The following is a 15870-nucleotide window of genomic DNA, read 5'->3' as shown; positions in this document are numbered from 1 at the left end:
AGGGGTAATTAGAGAAGACATCAAACAGATTTAAAACAAACAAACAAACAAGGAGATAAGTCCAAGGTGGCACACCCAGATGGGGGAGCATCTGAATTGTAGTAATTGTGTTGGATGGGGGAACCCAGCCAAAATTTTTGAAGCCTAGTGAATCGATCCCAAGCACAAAATGACAGAGATTCATGTCGTGGGGTTAAAAAGTTAGTAACCTTAAATATCTCACCTCCTACTCTTATGACATTTTAAAGCAACTCTTTGTTTCCCCGCCACCACTAGGATGCTTTTCAACTAGCGCCCCACATTCCAGTGCTGGGATTTCACTGGATTGTCAGATGGTCTTTAGACATCAGTGATTAGCCTGGATTGTATGCGTGACTAGCTTCAGGTTTTGTACTTAAAATAGCACTGGGCTGTTTTCTCCTTCAGTTCCGATTCCTGAGTGAACATACCTGGTTAATTATTTGCTCAAGGGCCTCCCGCATTCAAATTTTAGATTTATGAGGTTTCCTGTACAATCGGTAATTTTAAAAAGTCCATTAAAACGGCAGGAGAAAATTTTATATCTGAATCATGCCTCACTGGAGGTAAAAACAATCTTGTTCCCCAACTTCAAACTCTTAGTTCTGTTCTTATACCTCTCAGTTCATCATGCAAACAAAATATAAATCTGATTACTTTTGCTGACAGCCTTGGAAGAGTCTCCGCATTTTCTAGAAAGGGAAGTCAGGAGCTGGGGGGGCAGGGGGAGGAAAAGAGGGAGAAAGAAAGGAAGAGAAAGCAAACGAGAGAAAGAAAGAGAGAGAGAAGGACATGTGGTTACCTAAGAATTTCAATTCTATGATTTCTAACCACAGACACATTTCATTAACATTCTGAAAAGTCAGGAAACATCAGACCATCTGCTGGGGAAACAGTAACTGGACTTTTTGACTTTTCTGGAGCTGTTTTACATTTCAGCTTCGACCCCACTAGCTGTCTCTGGAGAGTTACTCTGGAATGTCAACTAGAAGACCATACATGCAAAACCATAGATTCAGGATACTGGAAGGTCATTTCAAGGTCGGGGTCAAAGCTGCAGAGTTCACATTCACTCACCCTACGAAGAAAATATCCTACCCAGAATTTACTAAGATAGTCATTCCGTTCAGACTCCCCTTAGAGATGGGACAGAAGATCTAGGCTGTAAGAGGCAGAGATGTTAAGTGACTTGCCCAAGGTCATATAGCAAGCAATTGGCAGAGCCAGGATGAGAATCCAGGTCCTTCTGACTTCCAGGCCCATGCTCTACCCGCTAACCATGCTGCTTCTCGATGCTGGATCACCTATTGATGGCATTTACTATTTCTGTCCATTGAGAAAATTAGGTGGTGAAGCCAGAATCCAAGAAAGGTTAAATCTGATTCATACAAGGAGGAAATTGAAATGGAGATCAAGTCTGCAAACCTCAAGTTTGTTTTCTGATTCATGCAGGTCACATCGAGTGCACAGTGAGAAAATTGGGCAAAGTTTGTATCTGTATTTCTTTTAAAGTGTACTTCAATATTTCCTCCCTTTGAAGACCTATCAAATGTCTCCTTTTCCCCCTCACTGTTTGTCAGAACTGATTCACCCAGCCCTTTCTGAACATAACCAACAAATATGGCTATTTTCATTTACAAACCTCAAGTTTATAAACTTACGGCAATAATACCATTGGCCAAATGGAGCCAATAAGTAGGTTAAATTATCTGTTGTAAGGGATGCTGTGAAAGTCATTGTTTCTATTTGCAAAAAAATACCAGAAAATGGAATTAAAAACTAAAACGAACAAAAAAGATCAAATCTGTAATAATATAAACTTACATAGTGATTGTGAGGTGTGAAAATTCAATGGGATAAGACATATCAAATCATCCTGAATTACACAATTTGGTTGTTCCTTCAACAAAAAATACAGCAATTATTACTTAAATTTCCATTTCTAACACCTAATGTGTTTTTCCTTATGCATTCTATGGAAGAGCTTCCATAACGGCAATATTGAAATACTTTATAGGCCACACAAGAACCTGGGTCTGGGAGTCAGAGAACCTGGGTTCTAATCCCGGCTCTACCAGTTGCCTGCTGTGAGACTTTGGGTAAGTTATCTGTTCCTCTGTGCTTCAGTTTCCTCATCTGTTAAATGGGGACTAAATGTCTGTTCTCCCTCTTTATCTTATGGTATTTAACTGCTTATTAGGTGTCAAACACTATTCTAAACACTGTTTTAAGTCTGAGAGCGTGAGCCCCATGTGGAACAGGAACTGTGTCAAAACTATCTTGTCTCTACTCTAGTGCTTAGGACTGTGCTAGGACATAATAAGGGTTTAACAAGTGCCAGAATTATTATTATTATTACCACCTCCACAAAGATACCTTCCCTAAGTCCTCTTTTCCTTCTCTTCAACTCCCTTCTGCGTTGCCCTGACTTGCTCCCTTTACTCATCTCCTCTCCCAGCCCCAAATAACCTATATATATATATACACATATATATATACACACATATATATATAAAATCTGTAATTTATTTACTTAATATTCTCTTCCCCACTAGACTGTAAGCTTACTGTGGACAGGGAATGTGACTGTTATATTGTATTCTCCCAAGCACTTAATACAATGCTCTGTATACAGGAAGCACTCAACGAATACGATTGACTGTCCATCCCCATATCCCCAGATAAAAACTATATTGGTTTTTGGGAGAAGCTTAGCTTAGGGAGTGAGAGTTCGACGCTTTCTGTGAATTGCCCCCATTAAAGTACAGTCTGGCTCTGATTCAACTATTGCTCATGAGTATCAGGCTTGTAATAGACTTTTAAGATCTATCCTGGGGTGCTAATGCTACTAGGAAGGGACTCTCCTTGCCGTTATAGAATTTGTTGGCGATTTGTTTACAAGCGGTGGAGTATTAAGTAGTCATATGGTGGCCTCAGGACTTTGGGAGTGATATTGTAGCATTTGTTAAATGCTTACTGTGTGCCAAGCTCTGCGCTAAGCACTGGGGTGGCTACAAGATAAGCAGGTAATAGTAATAAATAATAATAATCATGGTATTTGTTAAGCACTTAGGCACTGTTCTAAGTGCTAGGGTAGACTCAAGATAATCAGGTGGGACTCAGTCTCTGCCCCAAAGAGGTTTCACAATCTTTATCCCGGTTTTACAGATGAGGGCCCTGAAGCCTAGAGGAAGGGAAGTGACTTGCCCAGGGTCACACAGCAGACAAGTGACAGAGTCAGGATTAGAACTCAGGTCCTTCTGATTTCCAAGCCCGTGCTCCATCCACTAGGCCACGCCGCTTCCCTGGTCAGACACAATTCACATGGGACTCTCATGGGACACAGGAAGGGGGGAACAGATATTTAATTCCCATTTTACAGGTGAGGAAGCTAAGGCAACGAGAAGTCAAGTGACTTTCCTAAGATCACACGGCCGGAAAACGGCCGAGCCGGGACGAGAGGCCTCATCTCCTGATGCCCAAGTCCGAACTCTTTCCACTAGGCCTCGCTGCTTTCTCCTTGGTATGGCTGCGACTGAAGATTTGGACCTCCTTGGTTCATCTAACTGTGCTCAGGGACACAAGGGCAGAGACCTCATTAAGATGACCTTGGACAAATCACTTCACTGGGCCTCAGTGACCTCATCTGTAAAACGGGGATTAAGACCGTGGGGACGGCGACCGTGTCCGGTGCAGTTTGCTTCTATCTACCCCAGCGCTCAGTACAATGCTTGGCACATAGTAAGTGCCTAACAAATACCATAGTAGTTGTTATTAATGCTGTGCAGGTCCTCAGCCCTGTGACCGATCCTTCGTTACTGAGGGTATATTCCGACATCGTTAGCAGCCTCATCATTAGGCTTTATTGGGTGCAATTCTCCTCTAGAGCTGATGATAGCAAAGGGGATGATGAGATGTCAGTTCCACCTATGCTAGGATAGGGCTCAGGCGTTTGGATCAACGAAAACCAGCTTTGATCAGCCCCCTAAATCCACTGAATTCAATTGCAAATACTTCTTTTTCCTATATCTTTCCTTTTTAATTCAGATGGCTTATTCAAACCAAAAGCATGTTGGCCCTCCCAGCCCGCTAAGTTTGGGGTGAAACAGTGCACCATTCTGGAAGAAAAAAATTGTCCAGAAATAACGATGGAAACTTTATGTTCTATTGAAAAATAAAAGACATTAGTGTAGCACACACGTTCAGTGAGGAAAAACCACCTGTTCGGCATATGTGTTCACAACCCTGCAATTCATTAAAACAGCAAGAAAACAATTTCATAGTTTCATTAAAGTGTTTGCTTAAGGCACTAAAACAGGGTTATTTCCTATTGAATAATTACCTATTTAGTTTTCCTCTTCCATAAACCCATGCTGCATGGGAAAATGTACTACTGCACTGTTGCAAGTCTGCAATAAATTAAGTAGCAAATTCTGAGTTCCACTATTAAAAAACAAAACTATATTGGCTTTTAGTTGGGTTATTGTAGAGCAGTCAGGATCAGTGCTGACCCGAGTTAAAAAAATGCAAAAAAGTTTAACCCCCCAAAAAGTAAATTTTCTCCAGATACTCCTCCGTTCTTTAGTGAATCGATGTGACCTTCAAAGAATAGGGGGTCACCGCCTAGCGGAGCCAAAGTCATGGCCATTTACTCTTTGATTAATCAGCTTGCCATTTGCTCTGACTCATGACCTCAATACCTTAAAGATTTAATTGCACCCATATATATGAAGAAATGAAATGGATTATCTTGAACAACTCTGCTTTTCTACTTGCTCATCAGTATAATGGGAACATATTCATTTATGATCGGTGAAGGAACTTGATCATTTGAAGGGGAATTCTCATCTATTAAATAAAATGTGGTTGTTGATTCTCAGGTTTCCCTAAGATTAATTCTATGCAGTTGCCCATTTCCTCATCATATTACCTCGGTCAAAAAAGTTATTTCACTGCAAAAGCTTATTCCTTTCCTCTACACCTCTAAAAGAGAACACAATATGTGGTGAATGATCCAGGCACTAAGCAGATATTCAAACTGAATTGCATCAGGCTCAATATTTCAACCGGAAATACCAACCTCTGAAAGAAAAAGGGACCGATCCTCTCAAAAAGATAACAATAAACCACTCATTCCCAGTTCATTTTTTTAGAGGTCAGAGCCCCAAACCTTGACTCTAGAGTCACCAACCAGAAGCTAAAGAGAAATCGGGTTTTGGGTCTTTTTGATTCCTACTAGCAGGTTCTCAAGTTCTTCCTGCTGCTCCGTCCATTGCTCAATCAGTGATATTTATTGAGTGCTTACCACATGCAGAGCACTGTATTAAACTTTTGGGATAGTACAATACACCAGAATTAGCAGATCCATTCCCTGACCGTAGCGAGCTTAAAGTCAAGAGAGGGAGACGGATTAATATGAATAAGTCATTTATAATATACAATTTAAAGACTCCATGTACTGTGGGGTTGGGGATCTCCTGTTCAGTACAGTCCTAAGCAGGGTCATCGGGGGATCAAGAATCAACTCATCCTTTCCGATGTCCCGCCGCTGGGTACATAGCCAGATACCTTTGGCTGTGGCTTCAAGTAGCACCAGACACTCTAAGAAGCTACCTGACCTTCCAAGGACCTGGGTTCTAATCCCGGCTCTGCCACGTGTCTGCTGTATGACTTAGGCAAGTCGCTTCACTTCTCTGGGCCTCGGTTACCTCATCTGTAAAATGGGAATTAAGACTGTGAGCCTCGGGCGGGACGGGGACTTTGTCCAACCTGATTATCATTTATCTACCTCAGTGCTAGGTTCAGTGCCCGGAACGCAGTAAGCGCTTAAGAAATGACATAAAAAAAGGGGGCTAATTCATCTTTTTGGTAGAATTAATGCTGGGTTAAGTAAGCACTGCAAGGTTCTGGGGGACAGAACCATTTGTTCCCTGTCCCGTGCTTATTTAGCCTTAGCAATTCTCATCCAACCAAGCCTGGCGATGCAGAATAGGGAACCGGGAGAACATCACGAAATTTGCAGGAAAAACTGCCATCCTATCAAATGATTTCAATGCCTCGTCACCACCCTCCCGGGGGTGACCCTCCCAATCCTGTTCCTAATTACCTAACGTAGCTTCTGAACAGTGCGTCGCTTAGTCCTGCCGACCGATAAAGGAGGAAGTCACCAGAAACTGTCATCAGAAAGTCCCGCTGTTCTCACGCCCTGGATGATGTGTCTGGGGTATGTGGGTATCTGAGCTCAGACAGTTCCCCGCTCCCCCTTCACCCTCAACCCCGGACTAGGTCTCCCAAACCCATTCTAAAATCCCTTTCGGAAGAGCACCCATCCAGGGCGGAAGACCGACCCATGGAGATAAAAGCTCAAGTCCAGCATTCCGTCATTCTCCTCTCCCGGCCAGGCCTACAGTATTCTCAGGAGGAAAAATCCAACCCCGCCAATAAACTGGGGTTTGACAGGCCGGCTTTAATCGGCCGGCAAGAAAAGCCGGGACAGCTGGCTGTCTTATTGGGGGAGTCAGCGGCTTCATCTGCTTAAAGAGCTCATCTGTTCATCTTCAAAAAACTAAGCTCCCTCGCTACTGAAAACAACAGTAAAATTGGCAGGCGGCTGACACCGAAACAGACTCTTATAACTCCTGAGCCCTGACAATCAAAAACATGACCATACCCTGAATTTCAAGACACGCTAACCAGCAGTTTACGGGATAAACACAGAGAAATAGGAAGATCCAAAAATGCATTCATTTGCTTGGTTTCCTCCCAGGAGATCCTCAGACTTATTCGATATGTCAATTACAGGGCAGGGAAAATTACAATGCAATTTCATCACGAATAACTCTCCTCTTGTCGTCAAAAATCCTTTTGCGAGTGGAAAAATAGACCAGGGGAACAAAAACTACCACCTTCGAAAGAAGAAAGTTTAAGCCGGCAATGTGTTTGTGGAAATTTAACGCGAAAGACCAGATTGGGTGAGTTACTTCAATCAAATGCCGGGGAGACACGGATAGGGCCTTTCCCATGTCCGTACCCTAAGCTTACAGTTGACTGAGAGCTTGCTGTGGGCAGGGAATGTGTCATTTATTGTTGTATTGTACTCTCCCAACTGCTTCGTACAGTGCTTTGCACGCAGAAGCTCAATCAATACGACCGAATGAACGACTGAGTTGAGGCTCCATTATTCAAGCTAATTGAGAATGGCGGTCCTTTGAATATCTGAAACTGAGTTGAAGAACCACACCGACTCTTGTCTGCTCCAAGGAAGCCAGCCTGTCCCTCTTCCCACCATTGGCTGGGCTGGTTTTCAGCCTGGTGTCTCCCCTTTTGCCGGAAAAATCCCGCTTGCGCTTTGTTCAATTCTTCCGCTTGCCAGGGACGAGCCAAGTGAGTGGGCAGAAGGAATCCCGGGGCAGCCAGAGAGCCGCCCCACTATTTTTAGCTCGGAGACGGGCAGTGCAGGTGATTGGCATTCAGTGGAGAGGGTTAAATACCACTCGAACCGGACGAAGGGAGATAGGCACTTCTCTGCTCAACCCGCGACTTGACCGCAGCACCTGGCAGGAGGTGGGGGTCCCGACAGGGGAGTGGGAACGTGAAAGAAGTGGGGGGTTCAGAAAGCAGAGCAAACCGGGGGGGTCCCCTCGGAAGTTCACCCCGGCAGCTGGAGCGGAGCCAGACCTGGCGAGGGTCCCGGCAGTGAAGGGATGAGCTATTTTAAATCCCGGCCCTGACGAACAGCTGAGAGGTGTGGTGGCCCAGCGGGGATTGGATTTAGGAAGCTGCTGCCCCGAGCCGGACTGTCCCGGCCAATGAGAGAAAAGGTCAGGACTCTTTCTGCTGAGGCCTGGGGCCGTTGGAACTTCCCATCTGAGCCGGCGGGAGAGAGGGGCATGGGAAGGAGAACACCACTGGTGATGAAGGAGCCCTCAGTCTAGGACGGGTGAGCTTCCCTGCCTCCCTGTCTGAGCAAAACCCACGGCAATCATTCCTCCTCCTCCTCTTTTTTCCTCCTTTTCCTCCGGCCCTGGGAGACCGACTCCGAGGCCTGCGCTCTACCCATTAGGCCTGCCCAAGGAGAAGAGGTTTCTGCCTTCTGGGCTGTGATTGGCGCCATCTACACAAGCCAAACCAGGCCATGAGGATGACAGCCCTTAAAGCCCGCTTAATTAATAATTATAACTGTGGTATTTGCACAGAAGCAGCAGAAGCAATGGAAGCAGCGTGGCTTAATGGAAAGAGCCCGGGCTTGGGAGTCAGAAGTCGTGGGTTCTAATCCCAGCTGCGTGACTTTGGGAAAATCACTTAACTTCTCTGTGCCTCGGTTACCTCACCTGTAAAATGGGGATTAAGACTGTGAGCCCCACGTGGGGCGACCTGATTACCTTGTATCTATCCCAGGGTTTAGAACAGTGCTTGGCACATAGTAAGCACTTAACAAATACCATCGTCATCATTATTATTATTTGTCAAGCCCTTACTATGTACCAGCTACTGTATGAAGCGCTGGGGTGGATACAAGCAAATCGGGTTGAATACAGTCCCTGTCCCACGTGGGGCTCACAGTCTTAACCCTCATTTTACAGATGAGGTAACTGAGGCCCAGAGAAGTGAAATGACTTGCCCAAGGCCACACAGCACACAAGCGGTGAGCTGGGATTATTCATTCCGTCGCATTTATTGAGCGCTTGCTGTTCGCGGAGCACTGTACTAACCCGTGACCTTCTAGCTCTCAGGCTCATGCCCTATTCCCTTACACCATGCTGCATCCCAAAAAAGAATCACGCCCAACATGGGGCTCGAACCCACAACCCCATATCAGGCTCTACCGACTGAACTGGGCGGGCTTGTCCAAGGGCCCATGCTTCAGATTCCGCTGGTATCACAGATCCCTCCACCCTCCTGCTGTCATCACGTGAAACCTGAAGGCAAGAACGAATGGAGCAAGAACAGACTAGAACACATCCACTCAGCGATAAAACTGGGTCTTGACCGGAAGGTCAGAGGTCATAACAGTGAACCAGACTCCAGTCTCCAATTCTGGGTTACAACCAAAAAACCACACGTGCTCCGATCCAAAATGCCGTTCTGGAAGTCTCAGGTTACCATTCCCCAAGACACTTCCAATTCAACTCCACGGATAAATGATCCCCAAGAGGCGCCAATTAAGTATCCCGACTCATACAAAGGCTCCATGATGCCCATTCATAGTAGTGCTTGGCACATAGCACTTAACAAGTACCATATTTATTAGTATGGAATTTATATAAAAGAAAATCACCTTTCCCAGGAAGAGAAGACCAACATCATGGCCTAGTGGCAAGAGCCTGGGAATCAGAGGACCTGGTCTCTAATCCCGTCTCTGCCCGTTTCCTGCTGCCTGACCTTGGGGAAAGCACTTCTTTTTGCCTCAATTACCACCCCTGTAAAACAAAGATTAAATCTTCCTCTCTCCAATTCAGTTCCAGTCCACATGGGCTTACAGTCTGTGTCCAGCCTGACAAAATTAGACCTACCTACCTAAAACAGTGCTTTTAACACAGGAAGTGTTTAACAAATACCATTCAAAATAAAGGCTTAAGCGCACGAGGGCTTAGAACACAGATCCTTCTGACTCTCGGGCCCAGGCTCTATCCACTAGGCCCAAACTACTTCTCTCATATGGACTCTGGACTTTTGCCTCCTGCCGCTTCCCAGACAACTTCCTTGTTGTGGGAGGTGACAAGGTCTCCCCGGCCCCCAGGGGTGAGAATCAGGTCTGGGTGATGGGGTTCCAAATCATCAGATGATTTTAAGACTGTCAAGGGCATCGCATGCTAGGGGAAGGGAGAGGAACAAGTGCCACTTTGAGAACCATCTTGGAACAACGGGCCTACCCAAAACCCGAAGGAGGGGGTTCGCAGGTCAGCACTAGTGACCCATGGAACAAATGTGGATTTCAACCAGACCTTGGGCTTAAGAAGTACTCTGCGACCACGAGTAGCCGATAAAGAACACAAATAAGTAACTAATGTCGGCATCAGCCCTTCTACCACGCCCAGTTAAGAAGAGAACTCGTCATCTTTTCCTTTCCAATTAAGCAGAAAAGATATCTAGTGAACTTTTTTCAATAAGTCCTTTGCTTTTTTGTTATTATCAGTGAATGAACTCTGCACCACAGTGCTTCTGTCAAATTCTCAAGGCACCTCTTTTCCTTCTAAATTAAATCAGAATTGGTTGCACGTTTGGCCCAACTGCTAATGCTCTCCACATGCTTACTCTTTCAAGTTCAAAATGTTTCCTATTAGGCATTTCTAACACTGAACAGAATCCTGTGAAATGCCCCACAAAGAACCCTAAGACTGCCTCTACTTTGAGCCTCTGATTCGGACTGTAAATCACATTTGCGAACACCTAATCCTTAAACAGCTTCCACGAAGCACCGGTTTTTATTGGCTTTCTTTCCCTCTTCTTTCCAGTGGCCGTTAGAACTAGCTTCCAACACCCGACGTTCTGCTGCCAAGGTTACCTGAGATGTATTCTGACCTGTGGTTATCACCACAGGAAGGAGATCCTGAAGTGAAAACCCACGGAGAATTCTCATCGGGTCCGTTCTCATTATCGGAGACCAGCAATCAAATCCCACCTTACGCTGGACAAACGAATTCGACCCGCAGAGCAAGGAAAATCATCTGGAAGGCATGGCAGAAGCAACTAGGCAGAAGCAACTGTTCCGATTTAAGGAACCTGGTTTCTATTTCCAGGATTTTATTTTCTTGGCAAACCTGGAGTTTCCGTGTAAATTGTTTTACTGAATTAATTTTGCTCCCGATAGCCATCTTGCCTTCTGTCACCCAGAAGACGATGATTTAAGCCTTTGAATGTAGGCCGTCATCAATCCAGGTAGGCTTGCCCTCAAGACCAAATTCCTGGAAGAACCACAGGGCTAGGGAACTCAGGGGACAACAGGGCAGCAAAACCCAGGCTAGGGATTCCGAGGACGAGGGTTCTAATCCCAGCTCCACCACTTCTGCTCTGTGACCTTGGACAAGTCACTTCACTTCTGAGCCTCAGTGACTTCATCTATAAAATGACAGCTATTATTAATTTATCTCCCCCCCTAAATTGTACGCTCACTGTGAGCAGGGAATGTGTCATACTCTCCCAAGTGCTTAGTAACAATAATAGTAACGATGGGATTTAAGTGTTCATGTTGTGCCATGCACTGTTCTAAGCACTGAGGTAAATTCAAGATTCTCAGGATGTCCCACGTGGGGCTCACAGTCTTAATCCCCATTTTACAGATGAGGTAACTGAGGCTCAGGGAAGTTAAAGTGACTTGCCCAAAGTCACACAGCTGACAAGTGGCGGAGCTGGGATTAGAACCCGTGACCTCAGACTCCCCAGCCCGTGCTCTTTCCACTCAGTCATGCTGCTTCTCAATACAGTGCTTTGCACACAGTAAGCACTCAAATGACAGTGAATCAAAACTGAGATTTAGAAGGAGAGGACCTAGAACAGTCTTATGGGACCCTCATAGTTCACGTTAGGACTCCGCTGCCAACCACAACTAGCATGGGCTAGGGGCTACGGCACAGACCTGGGAGTCAAAAGGACCTGGGTTCTAATCCCACCTCCGCCACTTGTCTGCTGTGTGACCTTGGGCAAGTCAGTTTACTTCTGAGCCTCACTGACTTCACCTATAAAATGGGAACCTGTAAGCCCCATGTGGGACGTAATTACCCTTTATCTACCCCAGAACTTAGAACAGTGCCTGGCCAATAGTAAGCACTTAAATACCATTTTTTTTTTTTTAAAGTCTCATTTACCTCCAGCTCATTTTTGTTTCCTCCACTGATGACTAGTCACCTTCTGAGGGACCTGCCTTTGCCTGGCCGATGCACTCCCCAGCCTCTTCCTAAATCACATCATCTTCAACTGATCAAAATTCAAGCTTAGGCTCTTGACATGAACATCCCCACATTTTCCAAAACCAAATATGGGGAAAAAACAAAACACAGTCTTGGAAGATTTACTTTGGGGGAAGGAGGGTGTTGTAAAAAAGGAAACAATGTTCTAACCACAATCCTTTAAGGATATTTTGTTCAGTTATGTGATAGGAATCCAGGTCTTGGGGACAAAAGATTATGATGCTCAATATTTCCATTAAGCAACTACTGTGCACTTCAGATCATCCTTCTATCTAGCCAGGAGCATTTCAAACTTGTTTTTAGGTGGGAGTAGGGGAGAAGGGCAATGGACAGTGGATTAACACAACTGCATTTACAGCAAGGAGGGTATGGCCCAGAATTATTGCGGTATTTGTGAAGCACTTACTACTTTCCCGATACTGCACTAAACACTGGAGTGGATACAAGCAATGTGAGTCGGACACAGTCCCTGTCCCACATGGGGCTCACGGTCTTAATCTCCATTTTATAGATAACTGAGGCCCAGAGAAGTGACTTGCCCAAGGTCATCCAACAGACAAGTGGCATGGCCAGGATTAGAACCCAGGTCCTTCTGACTCCCAGGTCCATGCTCTATCTCAATTTGCTCCCGTTTGGAACTTAACCCACAGAACCAATAGAGAACTACCCTCCTGCTGATACGAACCTCTCATTCATATACGGACGGGAGAAGATCACTCAGGGCTGACGGTCTTCTTGCCTGCTGAACCCCGATATAAATGACCAATCGCTCAAAGGGATAATAATGATGGCATTTGTTAAGTGCTTACTATGTGCCAAGCACTGGGGGGAGATACAAGGTCATCAGGTTGTCCCATGTGGGGCTCACATTCTCAATCCCCATTTTACAGATGAGGTAAGACACAGAGAAGTTAAATGACTTGCCCAAGGTCCCAAAGCAGACTAGAGGAGTCAGGATTAGAAGCCATGACCTCTGACCCCCAGGCCCATGCTCTAACCACTAGGCCATGCTGCTTCTCAGATGACTGCCTGGTGTATTCTGGACTGGCCCTGGTCTCAAAAGAGCAAGTCAAAGCTGCATCTCTTAATGATAAAGGGGAAACTTATCCCAGGATGCTGAATGGGAGTCAGTTGCTACATTTCCAGACCCCTTTCCCACACTGACTCCCCTTGCAGGCAGGGAACATGTCTACCAACTTTATTATACTGCAATCTCCCAAGCGCTTAGTACAGTATGCTGTGCTAAGAGGAAGCAGCATGGCATAGTGGATGGGAGTCAGAAAGTCGTAGGTTCTAATGCCGGTCCTGCCACTTGTGTCCTCGGGCAATTCGCTTCCCTCCTCCGGGCTTCAGTTCCCTCATCTGTAAAATGAGGATTGGGACTGTGAGCCCCACGTGGGACAGGGATGGTGTCCAACTCAATTTGCTTGTGTCCACCTTAGTACAGTGCTTGACACGTAGCAAGTGCTTAATTACCACAATTATTATTACCGTGTTGTACACAGTAAACAGTCAGATTTGATTGACTGATGGTCAAATCTCTAAAACCACTCCCTCCAGGCTGAATGGCCGAGGTCTTCACAGTTCCCCATCACTCTGAAATCGCTCGTCACGTGGCCATCCACTACAGAATCCTCCAGCTTTGCGGGGCATCTGGCAGCGGGAACTTTGAATGGCAAGATGGTCCTGGGGAATGGGGGTCTAGGACTAGGAGAACAACAAACTAGGGGCATCTGGTTTGGACCTAGGTTAGACCTCGATGATTTAAAGCAATCCCTGCAAGGTTCTCACCTCTCTCTCCATCTTTCCACATTGTTTGGCAGACTGTCCTCCCCACCGTCCCCTCCGATTCTCCCCAACCCAGGGCTCACGCCTCCCACTCTGAGCTCCCTCCTCGACATCCATTGCCACCCCCTCTCTCTCGCCTGTCCCATCTGCTTTGCAGTCTCTTCCACAACCCTGCTTATTTCACCATAGCCTCTTTTTCCAAGCGCATATGTCCACTCGACCTTCCTCCACGCCCCCTTTTTCTCCTCCTCTCACCCGATCAGGTGAGATGGAGTATCAGACATGTATCATTACCACGGTTTAGCCAGTTTTCTACAGCCTTACCAAAAAAATGCCCAAAGCCCTCATTCAAAGGCTGATACAACACCTTGTTTAACTGTCCGCAAGCAATTCCCAGCACTCTCAAACCCTTCCACACAGGACAACCAGACTGAGAGAGAACACAGCTAAATTGTGCTCCAAGTTCTTTTTGGATCTTCCCTAAGACAGGTCTGTTTTTTCCTTAGTTTTTTTTGATGTTTCAACCAAGAGGAAACTGAGACAGAACAAAAGAGACGTGCAAGATATTTCCGTTTTGCTCTTGGAAGCGCTGCTTATGCACCCAATTTTAAAAGTCAATGAATCAAGTACCAAGAATGCCATTTCCTTTGTCACCATCTGTAGACGTGGGGAATTTTACTCACCAATACAGGAGTGAACTCTCACTGAGAGCTGGGTCCTCAGGATTATACTTTGCTTCTTGCTCCTGCTAAAGAAAGAGCAAAAGCAGTGTGAGTAACCAAAATCTTTAATGGCAGAGAGATGTGTACCATGCTTAAGAAACCCTAGTTACTAGGAACCAAGGACAACCACTGAGGGCTAATTTCTGAGAGTCATAATTGTGGTAATAATTGTATCTGTAAAGCCCTTACTATATGCCAAGCACTGTACTAAGATCTAAGATCGATACAGGATAATCAGGCTCCCCATGGGGCTCACAGTGTAAGTAGGAGGGAGAACATTCATTCACTCGATCGTATTCGTTGAGTGCTTACACTGTGCAAAGCACTGTACTAAGCGCTTGGGAGGGTAAACGCTTAGTACGGTGCTCTGCACACAGTAAGCGCTCAAATACGATTGAAGATATACTATAATAATAGACACATTCTCTGCTCACAACGAGCTTACAGTCTAGAGGGGGAGAAAGACATTAACATAAATAAATAACAGATATGAACATACAATGGTTATTGAATCCCCAATGGGTCGATGAGGTAACTGAGGCCCAGAAAAATGAAGCCACTTGCCCAAGATAACACAGCAGACAAGTGGCAGAGTCTGCCGCTCAGGCCCCTGCTCTTTCCACTAGACCAAGATGCCTCCACCTCTACTAAACTTTAATATTTCCATATCGCCTATGAACTTGAATCCCCACCTGCTAAATGGTTAGATTTCACCCCAGTGCTCTACTCAGAGCACTATTGTTGACATCTCTGAGCTGTCACTTCCCCCAATCAGTGATTTATTTTAGCGTCTGCCTCCCCGACTAGGCTGCAAACTCCTCGTCTATTCAACAGTAGAGTTATACTCTTCTAAGTATTTAGTTCAGGGCTCTGGCCAGAGTAAAGTCTCAAATATAATCACTTCACAGGGTTGTACTTTCCAGGAACTAAAATTCAGTCCCCATTTTTATATGACTTGAAGAGGAAAGGGGACCAACTTTCTCACAAAGTTTGCTAGGAAGAAGAAACCATTTTTTTTTTTCCTGATAAACATTAAGCCATTAGAAATAATAATAAAAATAGGGTTATTTGTTAAGTGCTTCCTGTGTACCAAGAGCTGAGGTAAATACAAGATAACCAGGTCCCATATGGGGCTCACAGCCTAAAGAGAAGGGAGAACAGGTTATTGAAGCCTCACCTTTCAGATGAGGGAACTGAGGCAAAGAGAAGTTAAATGACTTTCCCAAGGTCACAAACCAGACGAGTGGTGGAGCTGGGATTAGAGCCCAGGTCCTCTGGCTCCCAAGCCCATGCTCTTTCATCATCAGTATTTACTGTAGCACGGAGCTCTGTACTAAGCGTTTTCCACTAGGCCATGAGGCTTCTCTAAGAAACACATACTTAACCTGTTTGGATAAAATTATTTTGCGGCTCTGAGCTCCAAGCCCGATGTTGAC

At 45.4% G+C, this 15870-nt stretch overlaps 1 protein-coding gene across 4 annotated transcripts in view; it reads right to left on the bottom strand.

Moving 5' to 3' along the window:
* The window catches only part of FHOD3 (formin homology 2 domain containing 3), a 297727-nt gene that overhangs the window by 246492 nt on the left and 35365 nt on the right, over positions 1-15870 (bottom strand). For all 4 annotated transcript variants that reach the window (XM_029054069.1, XM_029054068.1, XM_029054071.1 and 1 more), the window contains exon 3: positions 14396-14460. In XM_029054069.1, the coding sequence (XP_028909902.1) occupies positions 14396-14460 (65 nt within the window). The remainder of the gene's footprint in view (positions 1-14395; positions 14461-15870) is intronic.

The sequence above is a fragment of the Ornithorhynchus anatinus genome, chromosome X3, assembly GCF_004115215.2.
Source record: "Ornithorhynchus anatinus isolate Pmale09 chromosome X3, mOrnAna1.pri.v4, whole genome shotgun sequence".
NCBI lineage: Eukaryota > Metazoa > Chordata > Mammalia > Monotremata > Ornithorhynchidae > Ornithorhynchus > Ornithorhynchus anatinus.
The sequence above is the reverse complement of the archived record's forward strand: the minus strand, read 5'-3'. Positions and strand labels throughout refer to the sequence as shown.